The sequence below is a fragment of the Misgurnus anguillicaudatus genome, chromosome 19, assembly GCF_027580225.2.
Source record: "Misgurnus anguillicaudatus chromosome 19, ASM2758022v2, whole genome shotgun sequence".
NCBI lineage: Eukaryota > Metazoa > Chordata > Actinopteri > Cypriniformes > Cobitidae > Misgurnus > Misgurnus anguillicaudatus.
In genome coordinates this window covers 12,167,638-12,183,989 of record NC_073355.2, presented here as the reverse complement: position 1 = coordinate 12,183,989, position 16,352 = coordinate 12,167,638, and the positions used below count along the sequence as shown (strand labels likewise).

Below are 16,352 nucleotides of genomic sequence, written 5' to 3'. Positions count from 1 at the left end.
TAACTCTCGATATAGCAGTTAATGAAGGCACGCTGAATATGATGTGTTTGTGCATTAATATTCATAATCTTGGCACATCCACACTGGGAACGAGACTTTGAAGTCCTCTGTAGGTACTGATAATGACAGATCGGTATGCTAGATAGATCGCACTGTTTTTAAATCAAACCTATCTTGTCTCACTTTTTGTTCCCCGTAATGATAATTCGCAAGCCTCTGCTACCGCATGCAAAAAATGAACTGATGGCAGACAGAAACGTGTCTCATGCAAATAAGGACGACGTGTGCTTGCTTTTGATTCCGAATGAATTTTTTCAGAGAAATAAGATCAGAGAGCGATAAAGGAAATGCAAGGCTGTACGATGTGACTTATCGTATATATAAAACAGGACATAAATTATGCAGGTGCCATTTTGAGTTAACGTGAATGATATTGTTGGAAACCCTTTTATTTTTCCTGCTGAGCTGTTTCTGTCATTTACTCTCTCACTTTTCCCCTTCCCGTAGAGATGCCTGGGCCTCCCACCAACATCGCCATCTCCAACATCAGCCCACGCTCAGTTACCCTGCAGTTCAAACCGGGCTACGACGGCAAAACATCCATCTCACGCTGGCTGGTAGAGGCTCAGGTAGTTTAGAAATGGGATATGTTGAGTATTTCCCCCAAGGCTGTCGGCTTTCATTAGTCGTCATTGATCTTTCTTCTTTCTCGACTCCTAGATCGGTGTTATCGGAGAAAATGAGGAGTGGGTCACGGTCCATCAGTTGACCAATGAGCCTGATGCACGATCGCTTGAAGTCCAGGGGCTGAACCCCTACACCTACTACAGGTCCACCCACTGTGACGTGATGAATACTGGGACATGATCTTCGTACGTTGTTTCATAACTTAGCTTTTGATTTTTTAGGTTTCGAATGAGGCAGGTCAATATAGTCGGCACGAGTCTACCAAGCCAGCCGTCTAGAAAGATCCAGACCCTACAGGCGCCTCCTGATATCGCTCCGGCCAACATCACTCTCCGAACGGCCAGTGAGACCAGCCTGTGGCTCAGATGGGTGGTATGTATCTGCAATGGTAATTTGATCAATGCACTTAAGAGTAAATACATGTCTGCGTGCTTACTAATGTCTGGGGGATTGATTGGATATTAAGTTTATTATCTAAGGACATATTGTATATGTCGTTGCATCGGATTTGGAGTCCACCCAGAGGAAAATTTTTATGCTCAGTAGTCGCTTTTCTATAGTCAGGAGACTTAATGGATCCCTCAATCAAATAGGACAATCATTGATCATGTTTGGTTGTCCACTTTGGTGTCTTGGAAAATCGAAGGACATGTAGAATTATGTCTCATGATTGAAGGCTTGATTTACTGTTTTTTTAAACAAATGTGATCCTGGACCACAAAACCAATAAAGGTGCAGTGTGTAATTTTTAGAAGGATCTTTTGACAGAAATGCAAAATAATATACAAAACTATATTATATGGGGTGTATAAAGACCTTTCGTAATGAACCGTTATGTGTTTATTACTTTAAAACTAGACTTTTTTATCTACATACACCGAGGGTCCCCTTACATGGAAGTCGCCATTTTGTGCTGCCATTTTTCTACAGAAGCCCTCAAGGACAATTTTTTTTTACTAAGTTGTCTCCGAAGATTACATGTTTGTCCGGTGGCGGCTACCGTAGCTTCTCTATGTGTTTCAAAAGCGATGGACAAAGCCATTGGTTGCAATTCCCAACGTTACCTTTAGATGCCACTAAAATTTACACACTGCACCTTTAACTGCCCCACCAAGAAAAAGGCATTTGAACATTTTTTGTTTGCATTTCTTATCTCCTTATGTCGCTAGTTACCACACTCAATGTATTTTTTTCAACACATCCCATAATTTTTAAATATCGGCCTCCACCAAATGGTTAAAATGTCACTTAAAGCAATTCATACACATACTATGGAAATTATACGATTTATAATATGAACTATAATACTAATTTATTAAAAAACATAAGCAATATAAAATAGTTTTGTATATTAAATCTTCTTTAATTATTGAAGAATAAAATATAAAAATATTTCAGGTTTTCATTTTAACACAGCAAATGAAATGTTTTCTTGTTATAACAATAAAAAATAAATAAATAAAAGTAACACATTTCTGCATTCAAAACCTAAAATAAAACAAGACAAAAGATAGTAATAAAATAGCATTTTAGGCTTTTATGATTCAATAAACACACTGCCAAGTATGGTAGTGGAATAGGATTTTTTATTTTCTTTTTTTTTTAAATAAATGAATGTTTCTTTTTAAACCAGCAATGCAAGCCAACATTAGAAACAATCCTTCAAACAATATAAAACATCATTTAAGAAGTAATTTCTGATTAATTAATCAGTAATGATTTCCATACATTAATTATATGAATTCATTATATTTACTTCAAAAAATATCCAGAAGTGGCAACAAATTCATACTTAAGAAATTATCTTAATATATTTAATAAGAAATAACAATAGCTGTGTCATATTTATAGCTGTGAGTGATCAAATATGATTTATATTTCATAGCAAATAGTACATTCTGACTGTAGAAATAGATGATCTGAAAACATTACCTTAGCTTTTCTACATTTACCATAAAGTGACAAATCAACCATTTGGTTGAGCACGTTTTTGAAAAATTATTAAAAACATACAAAAGTTTTCTCATGGCACCAAGTAAAATAATTTTGTAAAGTTAGGGCTCTTACAGTGTAATAGTGTATGTCAAAAAATATGTTTACCTTGCAAAATGTCAACCACAACAGTTCACGTGGCACGTGTGATTTCTTTCTCTCTGACATTCCTCTAAGAAGATGTGTTGTGACAAGTGCTGTTGATTGACACTCTGACATCTAGTGGATTTTTTTGGCATAACATAGCTCAACCAGACGGTGGAGATGGTTTAAATAGCTTGAGTTAAGTTAGGTACTCCTCTCAATAAAATATAGGGCCCTATTTTAACGATCTTGTCAGGATTTTCAAAGACAGAACCCAAACGCAGGCAGCTCTTTAACAAAAATGAGTTTTAATAAATAACAGAAAGCCCTCGAGGGAGCAAACATGACAAAACCAAACATGACAAAACTATTGAATACAATGAACGAGCACAAGACTGAAAACACCAGGGGCCTATACCATGAAGGTAGCTGAACAAACTCGGGGTTACAGGATTGGTTTTGAGTTGACAAAACCAAACCGATGCAATCAGGCTTTATTGGTCCCATGAAGCGGCTTATCAACTTTCTCTGTCAACTCAGGCTTTGCGCTATAGGCTATGATTACTCCACCCGCGCGTGCACATAAAAGAGTGACGTCGGCACCGAACAACCAATCAGAATAGGAAAGGGAGAGAGCACGTACGAGCAGTGTATTTTTTAGGGGAGGAGCATAAGCTAATTATACAAAAGTATGAAGATTAATTTCAAGAGCGAAATAATACTGCCTCTGTTCCTTTTAATATAACATTCATTGTATAATATATTTAGGTACCCAAAAGTGTAACATGCTTTTAATGTACATTGTTAAATTTGTTAATAATCTTACAGGGAATTTTATAATAGCCCTCTTTTAAAGACATTGTCGGGAAATGTCCGGGAAACACTATGAAGCTGTTAATGTAGGCTTTCTTACAGTACGAGGACCACCTTGCGCATGGTTCCACAAGCATGTACCACTTGCAAAAAAGCGCAACGCAATACACATCATTTACGGTACAGTAGGGCACGGATTCAACGTAATACATTTCTTATGTGAGGTGAGGCTAGAAGTTTGCAAAGATAAGAGATTCCTTCCGTGGAAAATTTAGATATTTCATACAAATAACTGGGCAAGGGAAAACTAAAAACTCTCTCTACGAAGTGCTCTAACAATTTGCGTGGAGACCCCTGAGACTTCTTTCTGCTTTGGATGTTTAATATTAAGACCCTCACCCTCCTTTTCTTTTTTCTTAGTTTTTTTCCTCTTCTTTTGTTTAAATGCGGTATTAACACGAAAAACAGTGATTGTTAAATATGCCTTAATGTTTGTATTTGAATATGTTCAATAAAACAAATACAAATAAATAAAGTTTGCGCGGAGACGCTAGTAGTTACGTCACCTATATATTTCTTTGCTCGCAGCTGATTGGTCAAACTGCAGTCTTAGATCTCGAATCCAGAACATAACCTGCCCCGGGGCAGGTTAGCCGTGCAGCGTAAGATACCATGGCGACGAACACTGATTAAAGCCGCGCTACTTTCATGGTACCTAAAACCCAGGGTTGGCGCAAACTAATCTTAAACTTACCTGGCTATCCACTTAAACCGGCTTCATGGTATAGGCCCCAGGACATTAAATAGGGAAACTAATCAAGGTAAACAGGTAACAGGAGTAACTAATAATGAATCATTAGATAACAAGGGGGTGGGGCCACACTCAAAAGGGAAACACACATAGCACACACAACTGAGGTCAAAATAGATCCCCCACAAGACATTATAACACAGATAGCAATGCCACGATCCTGTCACAATGAACAAGACACAAAAATACATGAAAGCTGCCAGGATCGTGACATTACCCCCCTCTTAATGAACGCCTCCTGGCGTTCCCAAGGAAACACATTAAAAGTCACATACATGAACAAAATTAAAAGCAACAGGGAAAGTCCAAAAACTCAGGGAACTAGACATAGCTTGCAACGGAGTCCCAAGACAAGAAGGGAACTGACGATTCCCACAAACAGTTGGACTCCGAATATGAAGCATGACACGGAACTTGCAGACTTCGGACACATCCCACTGCTCTGACACGGAACACTTGAGAGTCTCTGATCCAGGACATACTCTTGAAGGTCTCTGACCAAAAATCTCAGGAGGCTCTCCGTCCGGGAATGAACTTTCGAGGTTCACCGACCGAGCACACACCCTCATGGCTCCCCGAGCACGCACAAACTCTTGTGCCTCTCCAGACAGGAGCACACCCTCGTGACTCTTCGACTCAGGACATCCTCTCAAGGCTCACCATGCGGGAACACACTCTTGAGGCTCTTCGGCACAGAATTCCCACTCGAGATACTCCAACCAGTAACTCCCTCTCGAGACACACAGATCAGGAACACAAGACTCAGGCCAGGAACATGCTGACGAGGACACTGATGCTTGACAAAAAACAAAACCAGAGCTGCCCGCTGGGTTCTTGAATGGCTCGTTCATTCTGTCAGGATTTTCAAAGACAGAACCCAAACGCAGGCAGCTCTTTAACAAAAATGAGTTTTAATAAATAACAGAAAGCCCTCGAGGGAGCAAACATGACAAAACCAAACATGACAAAACTATTGAATACAATGAACGAGCACAAGACTGAAAACACCAGGACATTAAATAGGGAAACTAATCAAGGTAAACAGGTAACAGGAGTAACTAATAATGAATCATTAGATAACAAGGGGGTGGGGCCACACTCAAAAGGGAAACACACATAGCACACACAACTGAGGTCAAAATAGATCCCCCACAAGACATTATAAAACAGATAGCAATGCCACGATCCTGTCACAATGAACAAGACACAAAAATACATGAAAGCTGCCAGGATCGTGACAGATCTGAAACGCAAGTGCGAAGCGCAAAGCGCAAGTGACTTTGTGGGCGGATCTTGGGCGCTGTTGCTATTTTCCCGGCGGGAGAAATAAATCTTGCGCCAGGCGCAAATCAATAAGGGGTTGGTCTGAAGTACGTTAATTATTCATAGGTGTGGTTTGGGCGTAACGTCAAATAAACCAATCAGAACGCTATCCAACATTCCAAGTTCCATGGCGGGTTGCTATTATTATGACGGATTTACCAGGCGCACGCCAGGAGCGGTTCACAGCCGAGGAGACCGACGTTCTTATAAGAGCAGTCAAAGACAGAGAAGTTGTTTTGTATGGGGATAGAAGAAACCCGCCCAAATCAGCGTAGGTTAAACAGGCGTGAGAGGAAATAGCCATCAGCTGGCATCCCCATCGTTGCGCAAGCGCTACAATGATGTCAGGACAGGAGACGGGGGAATCCCAAGCTTGCCAGCATAAATCGGGCACGCCGTGTAACGGGAGGTGGATCTGCCTCTACACATGACCTGACGCCAGCAGAGGACACCGCTGCGTCCACCCTCACCGCTGAAAGGGTTTGGGGGCTTTGAAATCAGACCCAAGAAACGCAAGCAAGGTCCAACCCCAAAGTACACTTACAAATCAAGTTCATATACATTAAGGTTTCTTATGAAAACATTTTAATTATTATTTACATAAAATAAACGTAATACAGCCACACAACAAACTTATGGAAATATTTTAATCGTTATTTGCGTGATAATTTTTTAACGCAGCCACACAATAAATAAAAACTATCACCACAATGCTCACCACAATGATTTCCCTTATCTCATGTGTTAATATTTTTTATTGTAGCAATTTATGATTTGTAAAAATAACTGTTGCATCTGTGTAGATTAGATAAGCAAAGTGTGCACGCTATACATTATGGTCAAGCATGCGCCCTTAAAATAGCATAATGAACCACGCACAACGCGCCACTGACTTTAGACTAGTTTTTTTTGGTCAGTGGCGCAATTGTTTTTTGAAACTGCAAAATAGCATCAGGGATGGTTTGCGCCGGAACACGCCTCCTTTTTTGCGCTGAACCGCCCAGGGAGCGCAAGTTCATTCCCTAGTTTGCCGACGTGCGTCTGTGTAGGGAAATACCCCGCTGTGCGCCGGTGCAAAATACGAATGATACATGCGTCACTGACAAAGTCAATTGCGCTGGGTGCAAGATAGGGCCCAAAATGTGCTCAACCATTTGGTCGAACAGGCAGTTAAAGGAGCATTTCACCCGTAGAAACATTAATCGTTATTAAAAGTGGATCATATTTGTAGTCGACATGTAACATAAATTTAGAATTTGGTGCCTATTTGACCGAGAAAAGGAGTGTTTGTAGTCTCACCGCCTCTATAAAGATATAGGACTTCCTTCTTTCAATGATGCAAAATGATGATTTTTATATCATTGAAAGAAGGAAGTGCAACACTGAAATCCCTATTTCTCCCGTCTCAGGGGAAACTGAGGAAATGATGCACGACCATTCAAAAACATGACTGGGTTTCTAACTATAGACCATTTCAAAAGATGTAAACAACACTGGTCCAGAAGCACTTCCTGTTTCCGTTTTTTAACACTAGATTAATGTTGGGATAAAATAAACCAACAGAACATATAAACCTGAATTAACTGAAGTTAAACAAACATCTTAAAGATAATAATATATGTAAAATCAAAAAATAACTGTCACAAACTGTAACAGGAAGTGTTTCTGGACCAGTGTTGTTTACATCATTTGAACTGGTCTATACAAACCTTAATGCAAATGGGTGAAGTGTCCCTTTAAAGGGTTAAGTCACACGGGTATATTTGTAGCAAGAGCAAACAATACATTTTTTGGGTCAAAATTAGTATATTAAGTACAGATCATGTTCCATGAAGATATTTATTAAATTTCCTAACGTATATATATATATATATATATATATATACATGTATTTATTATTTGTAATATGTTTTGCTAAGGACAAAACTTTAAAAGTGATTTTCTCAATATTTAGATTTTTTTGCACCTTTACAGATTCCAGATTTTCAAATTGTTGTCCTATCCTAACAAGCCATACATGAATGGAAAGGTTATTTATTAAAGAGCACCAATGGTTCAATTCACGATTTTACATTTCCGTTTTCTTGGACTACAACAAACACACGGATTGTAGGCAACAGTTTACTTGCTGGGATTGGTGATGTAGACAAGACCGACATTATCCTAATTTGACTCGCAGCCTGTAATTTAACTCCTGTTAGCATTGCATTGTGAGTGAATCTTTCAAACATGGTAAGGAGCATCACAAATGACATCAAATATGGTCCAGGTCTGTGATTTCATCACTAAGAGTTATAATCTAAATGGAATTGTGTTTATACTCCAGCCGCTACCAGAGTGGGAATACAATGGCAATCCGGAGCTGGTGGGCTACAGGGTGGAATATTCCCGACTGGGGTCAAAGACTGGCGTCCTGTTCCACATCATTCCCGATAGGCTGGAGAGAGAGTTTACCATCGAGGATCTGGAAGAGTGGACTGAATACGAGGTCAAAGTGCAGGCGTTCAACGGGATTGGGCCGGGACCCTGGAGCCAACCTGTTCATGGCCGAACCAGAGAGTCGGGTGAGTCATGTGCTGGACTTCCTTACCTTTCTTTATTTTACTTTAGCAAAAACTTGCACTCGAAACACAAACAGTGTCGATCTTTGAATTAGTTATGATGGCTGCCTGGAGGAATTGACTGGAGTGTTGTTCTTTCAGAGCTCAGGAGACTCTGTGAAGTTTGCAGTTATGTTTCATCAACTTTATCTCGGATGTTTCTACTAAAATGCCTCAAGAGAAATATGAATAGACACAAGTGGGAAAATTGTTGGTGTACAGTGAAAGTAAAGAGCTGTAAAACTTATGTGAGGAGCACGGTTTAGATAATGTGGAATAAAAGAGGAAACTGATAAGGAATATTTGAGTTCAGATTACACACTTGCTGTGAGGTTGTTGGGGTCTTTTTCGGGAGATTTGCCGTCCATCCCATTGCTGTTTAGGAGAAACCATTTTGATTTTCTTTGCTGTGAAATGTTAAAAGTTATTTGGTTCACTTAAGGATTCAAAAATGGAAATGGTTCCTCATCCTTCAAACCATCTGCCATGCACTTTGTTCACCAGCTGGCAGCTCAGTCAAGTTTTTATTATTATGCCAAAAAACAGACCTCACTGGCATATGCTTAATCCTGTAAACATGTACCAGGTACAGTTAATATTAACACTTTAAACCGAAAACTTTCTTTCTGTAGCTCTGTAGATGACTCCCAAGGAACAGGAATGACATAAATAAATGTAAATGTTAATAACATGTTTCCATATTTGTTAGTCCCTTCCAGTGGCCCTGCGAATGTGTCTGCTTTTGCCACCACGTCCAGCAGCATACTGGTCCGCTGGGGTGATGTGCCAGAGACAGATCGCAATGGACTTATTCTGGGCTATAAGGTACCTTAAAAACGATTTATCCTTCTATTTGACCACAATGTGTGTATAAATAGCACACCGTGTGAAAAGTTGTGCAATACATGCACCAAATTCCAATTTTGCATGCATATTATATGCCAGTCCTTTACGTTTACTTAATACGGCACATCTTTTCGTGTTGTTTTATGTATTGGTTGTTTTTTAGCATTGTCGCTTGGGTTTGGGGTCATAACAATTTTTTGTTACATAAAACGACATCCTAACCCAAACTCAAATTCTAACCCCACACGGAGAAAAACAAACATGGAGACACCTATATATAAAATGACATCCTAAAGCAAATCTAACCCAAAACCCAAGCGATAGTGGTTTAAAAAACAGAAAAAAATTATAAACCAATACATAAAATAACACGCAAAGATGCGCCGCACCAAGCGAACGGGAAGGACTGGCGCACCATATGCACTCAAAATTGGAACTTGGAGCATGCATTGCCCAACTTGGCAACACTTCACTTGAAGAGGTGTTCATAAGGAGATTCTATGCACACCTATGACAACCCTCATCAAGTGTCATTTGTTCAGTTATTTCATTTTTAATGCAAAGATGACATTGTTTTAAATGTTTTTGTTATGACAACTTGACATAAGCCAATACATCATAACTTGTCATGACAACTTGACATTACCAAGACAACATAACTGACCACTTTTTACCAGTGATACAAATATAATTTGTCATTAAAATGTCATTAAGTGTTAATACTCTGTCCTATAGTTTTATAACAGCATCATGAATATTTTTCTTGACCTCAACTACAGTGGTACAAGTATAATGAGTCATTTGAATGTCATTAAGTGTTAATACTCTGCCGAATAGTTTTATAACGGCATCATGAATATTCTTTAGTTCATAATGTTTCCTTTATGTGTTTAAAAAATGGATCAATCATCCAATAATAATAATAATAATAATTGTTAAAATTGATTGATTGATAAAATGATATTTCAGTGTTTCCGCACTTTGAACTCTAAACACAACATTTCACAGGATTTAGGATGGATTTGTATCTCATTTAGGCAGAGCTGCTGTTTTCATCCTAATCCTACCTCCAAATCAAATCCTAAACTTTTCGGCATTTGCTGTATCCCTTCTAGACAAAACCCACGGCGCCAGCTAGCTCGCAAACTAAAGCTACCGAAATGTCAGCCCTGTCAAACTGGCTGTCTTAAAGAAATAAATTCCTTTCTGGATTCGCGTTGTTGACTCATTTATAAATAAATCTCTTAAATTATCATAATTTCCCCCAGGGGTTTAGTTTCATGCACAGATAGATTTTAATCAACAGATGATGATTAGCCTACGTCTCTGTTTTCAGAAATAATAATAAATAAATAAGCCTACACGAAATATGTTACACACTTAAATAATTATCACAAAACAAAGTATTTGAGTTTCTATTCTTTTTTGTGACACGCTGTAAAACCAAAGCAAGCAGAAAGCACGTCATGTTTTTAATGATTTTAAATAAGCACAATGTTTTCTCCTTATTGTGAGTTTACACAAATAAAAATAAACCATTTACAGTTTCGAATGTTGTTTTACTTTTATCTGTATGACCATAAATTTAGGGAAATTTAAGGTGCAAGGTCATCACGCGTATGATGTTCCCCGGCGCATATACACGGACCCAACAAAGGGCTGCGAGAAAAGACATGATTAAACTTTCAATTTAACATATTACGGGTTTTTGGGACATTTCATTTGTAATAACTGTACTCATATTATCAAGTTATCAGGCCATTATTCAGAATATAGGCTATAAATGCAGCGCACTGCTGACAGCTCAGCTGTCAATCTTCTGTGCTTTAGATCGACATTCACAAAGTTTCACATTAAATGATAAGATATTTGTCCAAAAACAAAAGGCTTAATACTGAATACTACTTATATGGGACTGCAAGACATTAAAAGTCCAATCTGTCTGGAAGGAAACTTACATTATTCCTGTGGGAAGAGAATGACGTTGGTGATAAAAACTTGAGGCAGACGGTGAGACGGTTTCATCTGTTTCAGACAGCAGGGTTGGGGTACCTGTGGGTGAAACGCATAATATTTGATGTAACGGGTGTAATAATATTTTACGTGTCATAACTGCACGATTTTGCGGTGTGACCGGGTTGGGGTAACAGTCTTTATGTCAAACGGACCGGGTGTGGAATAAAATGGCTGTTGATGTCGAATAATAGATCGGGTATTCTGTCAATCACAGCGGTGCGGATTATCAAACAGCACTGTGCGTGACTTTGCAACAGGGAACTGTAACGCTAAACACGAGCACGAACTTGCAATGCACACTACATTAACTCATTCTCCGCCATTGACGAGTTATCTCGTCAATTATGAGTTAATATTTAACTAATAAATATGCCTTTCTGGACAAATTTCAAAGTGAAAATGTAATACCGCTTTTATCCACTGGATGGCGCCAAACCGAATTTATCAAAAACGGAAGTTAAAAAGATTTCATGATTTATTTTAACTGTCTTTATGTTTGATAGTCATTCTGAGTCTGATATCTAACATAAATTTGTTTACAAAAACGCAATTTTTTAAGCTTTTTGCTCAAAATGTTGTATTTTTGAAGAGAAATATCCATATTTCAGTGGTAAAATTAAGTGGAAAAAGTAAATATATAATGAAACGTTTTTTCCCCATTTGTTTGTTTGTTTGTTTGTTTATTGTTTGTTTGAAAGCAAAGGGTGTGTTCTTTAATTTGATATAATTTGTATGTTTATATATTTATAGAAGATAATTTTTCCTGCAAGGAATTTTGTGAAACTTTTGTTAAAATCACAAAAATGCAGGTGGGCAACTTTTCTCAAAAAGGCTGGCGGTGAATGAGTTAAACACTGTATTTTTTGCATTTGGAGACCGATTCACCTAAAATTAAATGAAACAGTACAACAATGGGTTAAGCCATGAAATGTTGCGTCCATATCAATGCAAGAACAAGTAATTACATTAAATTAAATTGATTAAATATTTAGTTTTTTCTTCCATTTCAGAAAAATTCAGAATTTTCAGAAGAATAAGTTCTTTCAGTTGTTAGTTGTTTTATTACATACATATGCACATACATAAAGTTAAGTATAATCTTTTGACGTGTCACATTTTGTTGAGGTATTTTCATTTATTTGACATAGTATTAACACTTAATGACATTTAAATGTCAGTTTAATGTAATGTTTACTCATAAAGCTAGGTAGTTTCTTAAGTTTGATAATTATTCAGCTATGTCATGTTTATAACAGATTTATAACAAGTTATGATGTATTGGTTTATGTCAAGTTGTCATAACAAAGACATTTCAAACAATGACATAATCGATCAAATGACACTTAATGACAATTGTCATAAACGTGCTAAAATCTCCTTCATGTTCATGACACGTTTTAGTCTTATGAACACCCCTTTAAGTAAAGTGTTACCCACATATTTATATGCACTTCATGAGAATGGGTTCATTTGATAATATGCCTATTGTGGTAAAGCATCTATCTCGTGACCATCAGGTGGTCTACAAAGACAAGGATGCAGATGCGGTCCTGCGGTTCTGGACGGTGGAGGGAAATACCACCTACAGCGTTCAGCTCACCGGTCTGGGAAAGTACGTACTTTATGAGATCCAAGTTCTGGCCTTCACCCGCATAGGAGACGGCATGCTGAGTTCTCCGCCCATCTTTGAACGCACGCTCGACGATGGTGAGAGTTTAAAGCGCAAATAACAGCCAACTTACATCTTGCTTTTGCTGTGTTAGTAACATGAGGTATTTTTTGTTAAGTACCCGGACCTCCAGTTGGGATCCTGTTCCCAGAAGTAAGAACTTCATCTGTGAGACTGATCTGGCAGCCTCCTGCCCAGCCCAATGGCATCATCCTTGGTAAAATATTTTTTATTTGTAGTTACCATAAGTGTTGTGGCTGGTTGCCAGTCATTTAAAAAAACTCCCTTTCTCAAGAGAGGAAATAACACGCTTCTCTTCAATAATCGGCATTCTCGTTTATGTCCGATGCACAAGCGGTACAATCCAACGTATGAGCGATAGTAATAACATCATGATCTCGAAATTCGACTGTTTGTAATGTTTATGTTTCTCTGTTCATCCAGCGTATCAGATTGCTTACAGGAGAAACTCCTCTAGCATTACCTCTGCCACTGTCGATGTGCTCAATCCCAGCGTACGACAGTATACAGCCCCAGGACTGAAACCGGAGAGCGTTTATGTGTTTCGACTCACGGCACAGACCCGAAAAGGCTGGGGGGAGGCGGCCGAGGCCCTGGTGGTCACTACAGAGAAGCGAGGTACGGCTTTATTGACACAGTCAGTGTTGTTCATTTGGCCGCTGTTGTTTATTCAATAGAATTGATTTAACACGGCCCTTTTGATTTCCTCTCAGCTCGCCCGCAGCCCACGAGTCGTCCTGTCGTACCTCAAGAAGAAGTGCAGGCGCGCAGTGTGCTGTTGTCATGGGAACCAGGCAGCGACGGTCTGTCGCCGATCCGATACTACACCATCCAGTACAGAGAGCTGCCCGAAAGCAACTGGACCGTTCACTCGGCATCAGTCAACCATGAGGCAACTTCCTACGTCGTGGACAAGTGAGCTTAAATGGAATCTGTGTGAAATTTCTCATCTTATAAAGGACAGCATGTTTTACAACTTGATACTTTGCGTGCTAAAAACCAGCTTATACTGGTTTAAGGGATGTTTCTGCAGGGTACACTGAGATTTCTTCTTATTCGCAGGCTCAAACCTTTTACTTCCTACCAGTTCAGAGTGAAGGCCACTAATGATATCGGGGACAGCGAGTACAGTGTGGAGAGCGAGGCAATCACCACTCTACAGGATGGTAAGGGCAACCGCACAGCAATTTAATGCTGTAGGAGAACATGTTCCTCACCGAGACCTGAGATGAATCATAATAGGACCGAAATAGGACACGGCTTGTGAAGGGGAAAACACTGGGGTTGTACTTGGTTACCAAAAGCTTGACATTTGCCTTGGAACAAGAACATTGCCAGCAGTTACAACACTTATAGGTGCATACGGTACAATTTATTGCCTCAGAGACCAATTTTAAGGATTTTTAAGGTAGAAGATTTCTTTATTCTGAAGCAAAATCTAGTGACAATTGGTTGGTGTGACAAGCTCACAGATTTCTTGTCCCTAGTTTTGTTTGTGTGTGTATGGTGGCTTTGTAACAGATGATAGAGAATGAGAGACTTTAAGGTTCGTCCTTTCTGTAAATATCGCTTTTATTACAAGGATCCAGCTACAATCGCAAAGATCCATATATCGATCAACCTACCTCTTTTTTCATTTTAGCTTCTATTTATATGATATGAAACATAAATATATTTTTAAACATGCAATCAAAAAAAAACTGGTTCAAAAAACTAAATTTAAGTTTATTTTTCTTTTCATTTATCAAAATCTTTTCTTCATGATTCATCACAATACTTCCATAATATTTGTTTTTTCTATTATGGAAGTCAATGTTTTAATCAGCTGTGTGCTTACCATCATTTATCAAAATATGAAGAGTTTCGTAGCAAAACAAGATAACTCCGTTTTTAACATTTTTGTCAAAACATGTTTATTATTATGTTATTATTTTGTTTTATTGTGCTACTTAGCTGTATTTTTTTAAGTTATGAAGGTTTAAATCAAAACAAACCAACTGCAGTTGAATTGATATTAATTGGAATGCACAACTAAAAACTAGATTTCTGAACAATTAAAAAAACGGTGGTTATCTCGTTTTGCAACGAAACTCTTCATATCTTCTTTTATAAAAATTATTCATACAGGTTTAGAACAACATGAGGATGAGAAAATGATGACAATCCAAGGCTAACTCACAAGAATTCGTACGTATTTTACGAGTTGGCTAATTTGTATTAATTGTACCACATTCGTAAGTTTTTGTGCGATTTGCCTTGACCCCTGTGACATTGGTGTTAGGTGCGGGGTTAGGGGTTGGGTTTTGTTGTTGTTGTTTTTTTCATGAGAATCGTACGTTTTTGCACAATTACATTGTATGAATTCATACGAATTAGCCAACTCGTATAATATATATGTATTCTTATGAGATCAGTGTGGACAATCCCTTTAAGTATTAACCCTTTTGATTTTCATTATTTATTTCAGTAAACAAGACTTCATATCTTAAGCCATTTTGCTCAATATAAGAATTTATACTGAAAAACAAGACAAAAATAGTTAGTGAGATATTCATTTTTTGCGGTGTTCCCTATTTACATGGTGGAATTTGTAAGTGGAAAAACTGTAAGCGGAAAATGAAGACCACCAGTTTAAGATTAATGTTAAAAAAATTGCATAGTTTTTTATTTATTGAAATGGTTATTTTTTGGTTCTCTCTAAAAGTATTGTTTATCATTTAGTAATAAGTCAAATCTGCCGGGTTTTAATTACTAAAAAAATATGGATACATGACATGATATTTACAAATATGTAAAAAAAAGCTTGCACTGTAAAAATACTTTATTTGTAACAAACAGGAGATAAAGATTTTACAGACGTTTCAGCTCCTGGGAGGGCGGCCGCTGAGTGTTTTGATAAAAGTAGCCAATTACTTAAAAATGGTTCTCATCTCACCATATCCACAGGTACAAAGTCATAATATAAAATAAATATGTGGGGTAGCATTTAAAAATATTTCAAAATAACATTTCAAAATAAATGCAATATATGCACTTTTAAAGCAAAAAAATCAGCTTATCGTATTTTCCGGACTGTAAGTCGCATTGAAGAGGAAAAAACATATAAGTTACACTGGACTATACCTGGCGTTTATTTAAAAATGATTTTACAAAGTTCAAGCCCCAAAACAGACATTTCATCTGGAAAGGCAAGTTATTCAACTAAACAATAGCACAGAGCAGTAGGCTGAAGAGGTGTCTGTACAAGTTAACGTAACATTACCATTTATTCACCGAACACAATAGCATAGTGTGACTTATAGTCCGGAAAATACGGTACTTACCATGCTACAGGTAAAGCAGTTCTTAACTCTAAAAATGTCTGGGTTATTTTTGACCCATAATGGATAAATATTGGACAGAACACACCGCTGGGTTAAAATTGACCTACTGTAGTGCTGGGTTGTTTTAACCCAACTGCTGGGATAATATACCACATGGTTCCATAACA

General features: G+C 38.0%; 1 protein-coding gene across 6 annotated transcripts in view; it reads left to right on the top strand.

Moving 5' to 3' along the window:
• sdk2a (sidekick cell adhesion molecule 2a) overlaps window positions 1–16,352 on the top strand; it is a 252,076-nt gene that overhangs the window by 195,127 nt on the left and 40,597 nt on the right. For all 6 annotated transcript variants that reach the window (XM_073856927.1, XM_073856926.1, XM_073856925.1 and 3 more), the window contains exons 21-30: window positions 508–629; window positions 721–830; window positions 909–1,059; window positions 8,037–8,274; window positions 9,020–9,135; window positions 12,690–12,879; window positions 12,960–13,058; window positions 13,286–13,480; window positions 13,576–13,777; window positions 13,925–14,028. In XM_073856927.1, coding sequence (XP_073713028.1) covers window positions 508–629; window positions 721–830; window positions 909–1,059; window positions 8,037–8,274; window positions 9,020–9,135; window positions 12,690–12,879; window positions 12,960–13,058; window positions 13,286–13,480; window positions 13,576–13,777; window positions 13,925–14,028 — 1,527 coding nt within the window. The remainder of the gene's footprint in view (window positions 1–507; window positions 630–720; window positions 831–908; window positions 1,060–8,036; window positions 8,275–9,019; window positions 9,136–12,689; window positions 12,880–12,959; window positions 13,059–13,285; window positions 13,481–13,575; window positions 13,778–13,924; window positions 14,029–16,352) is intronic.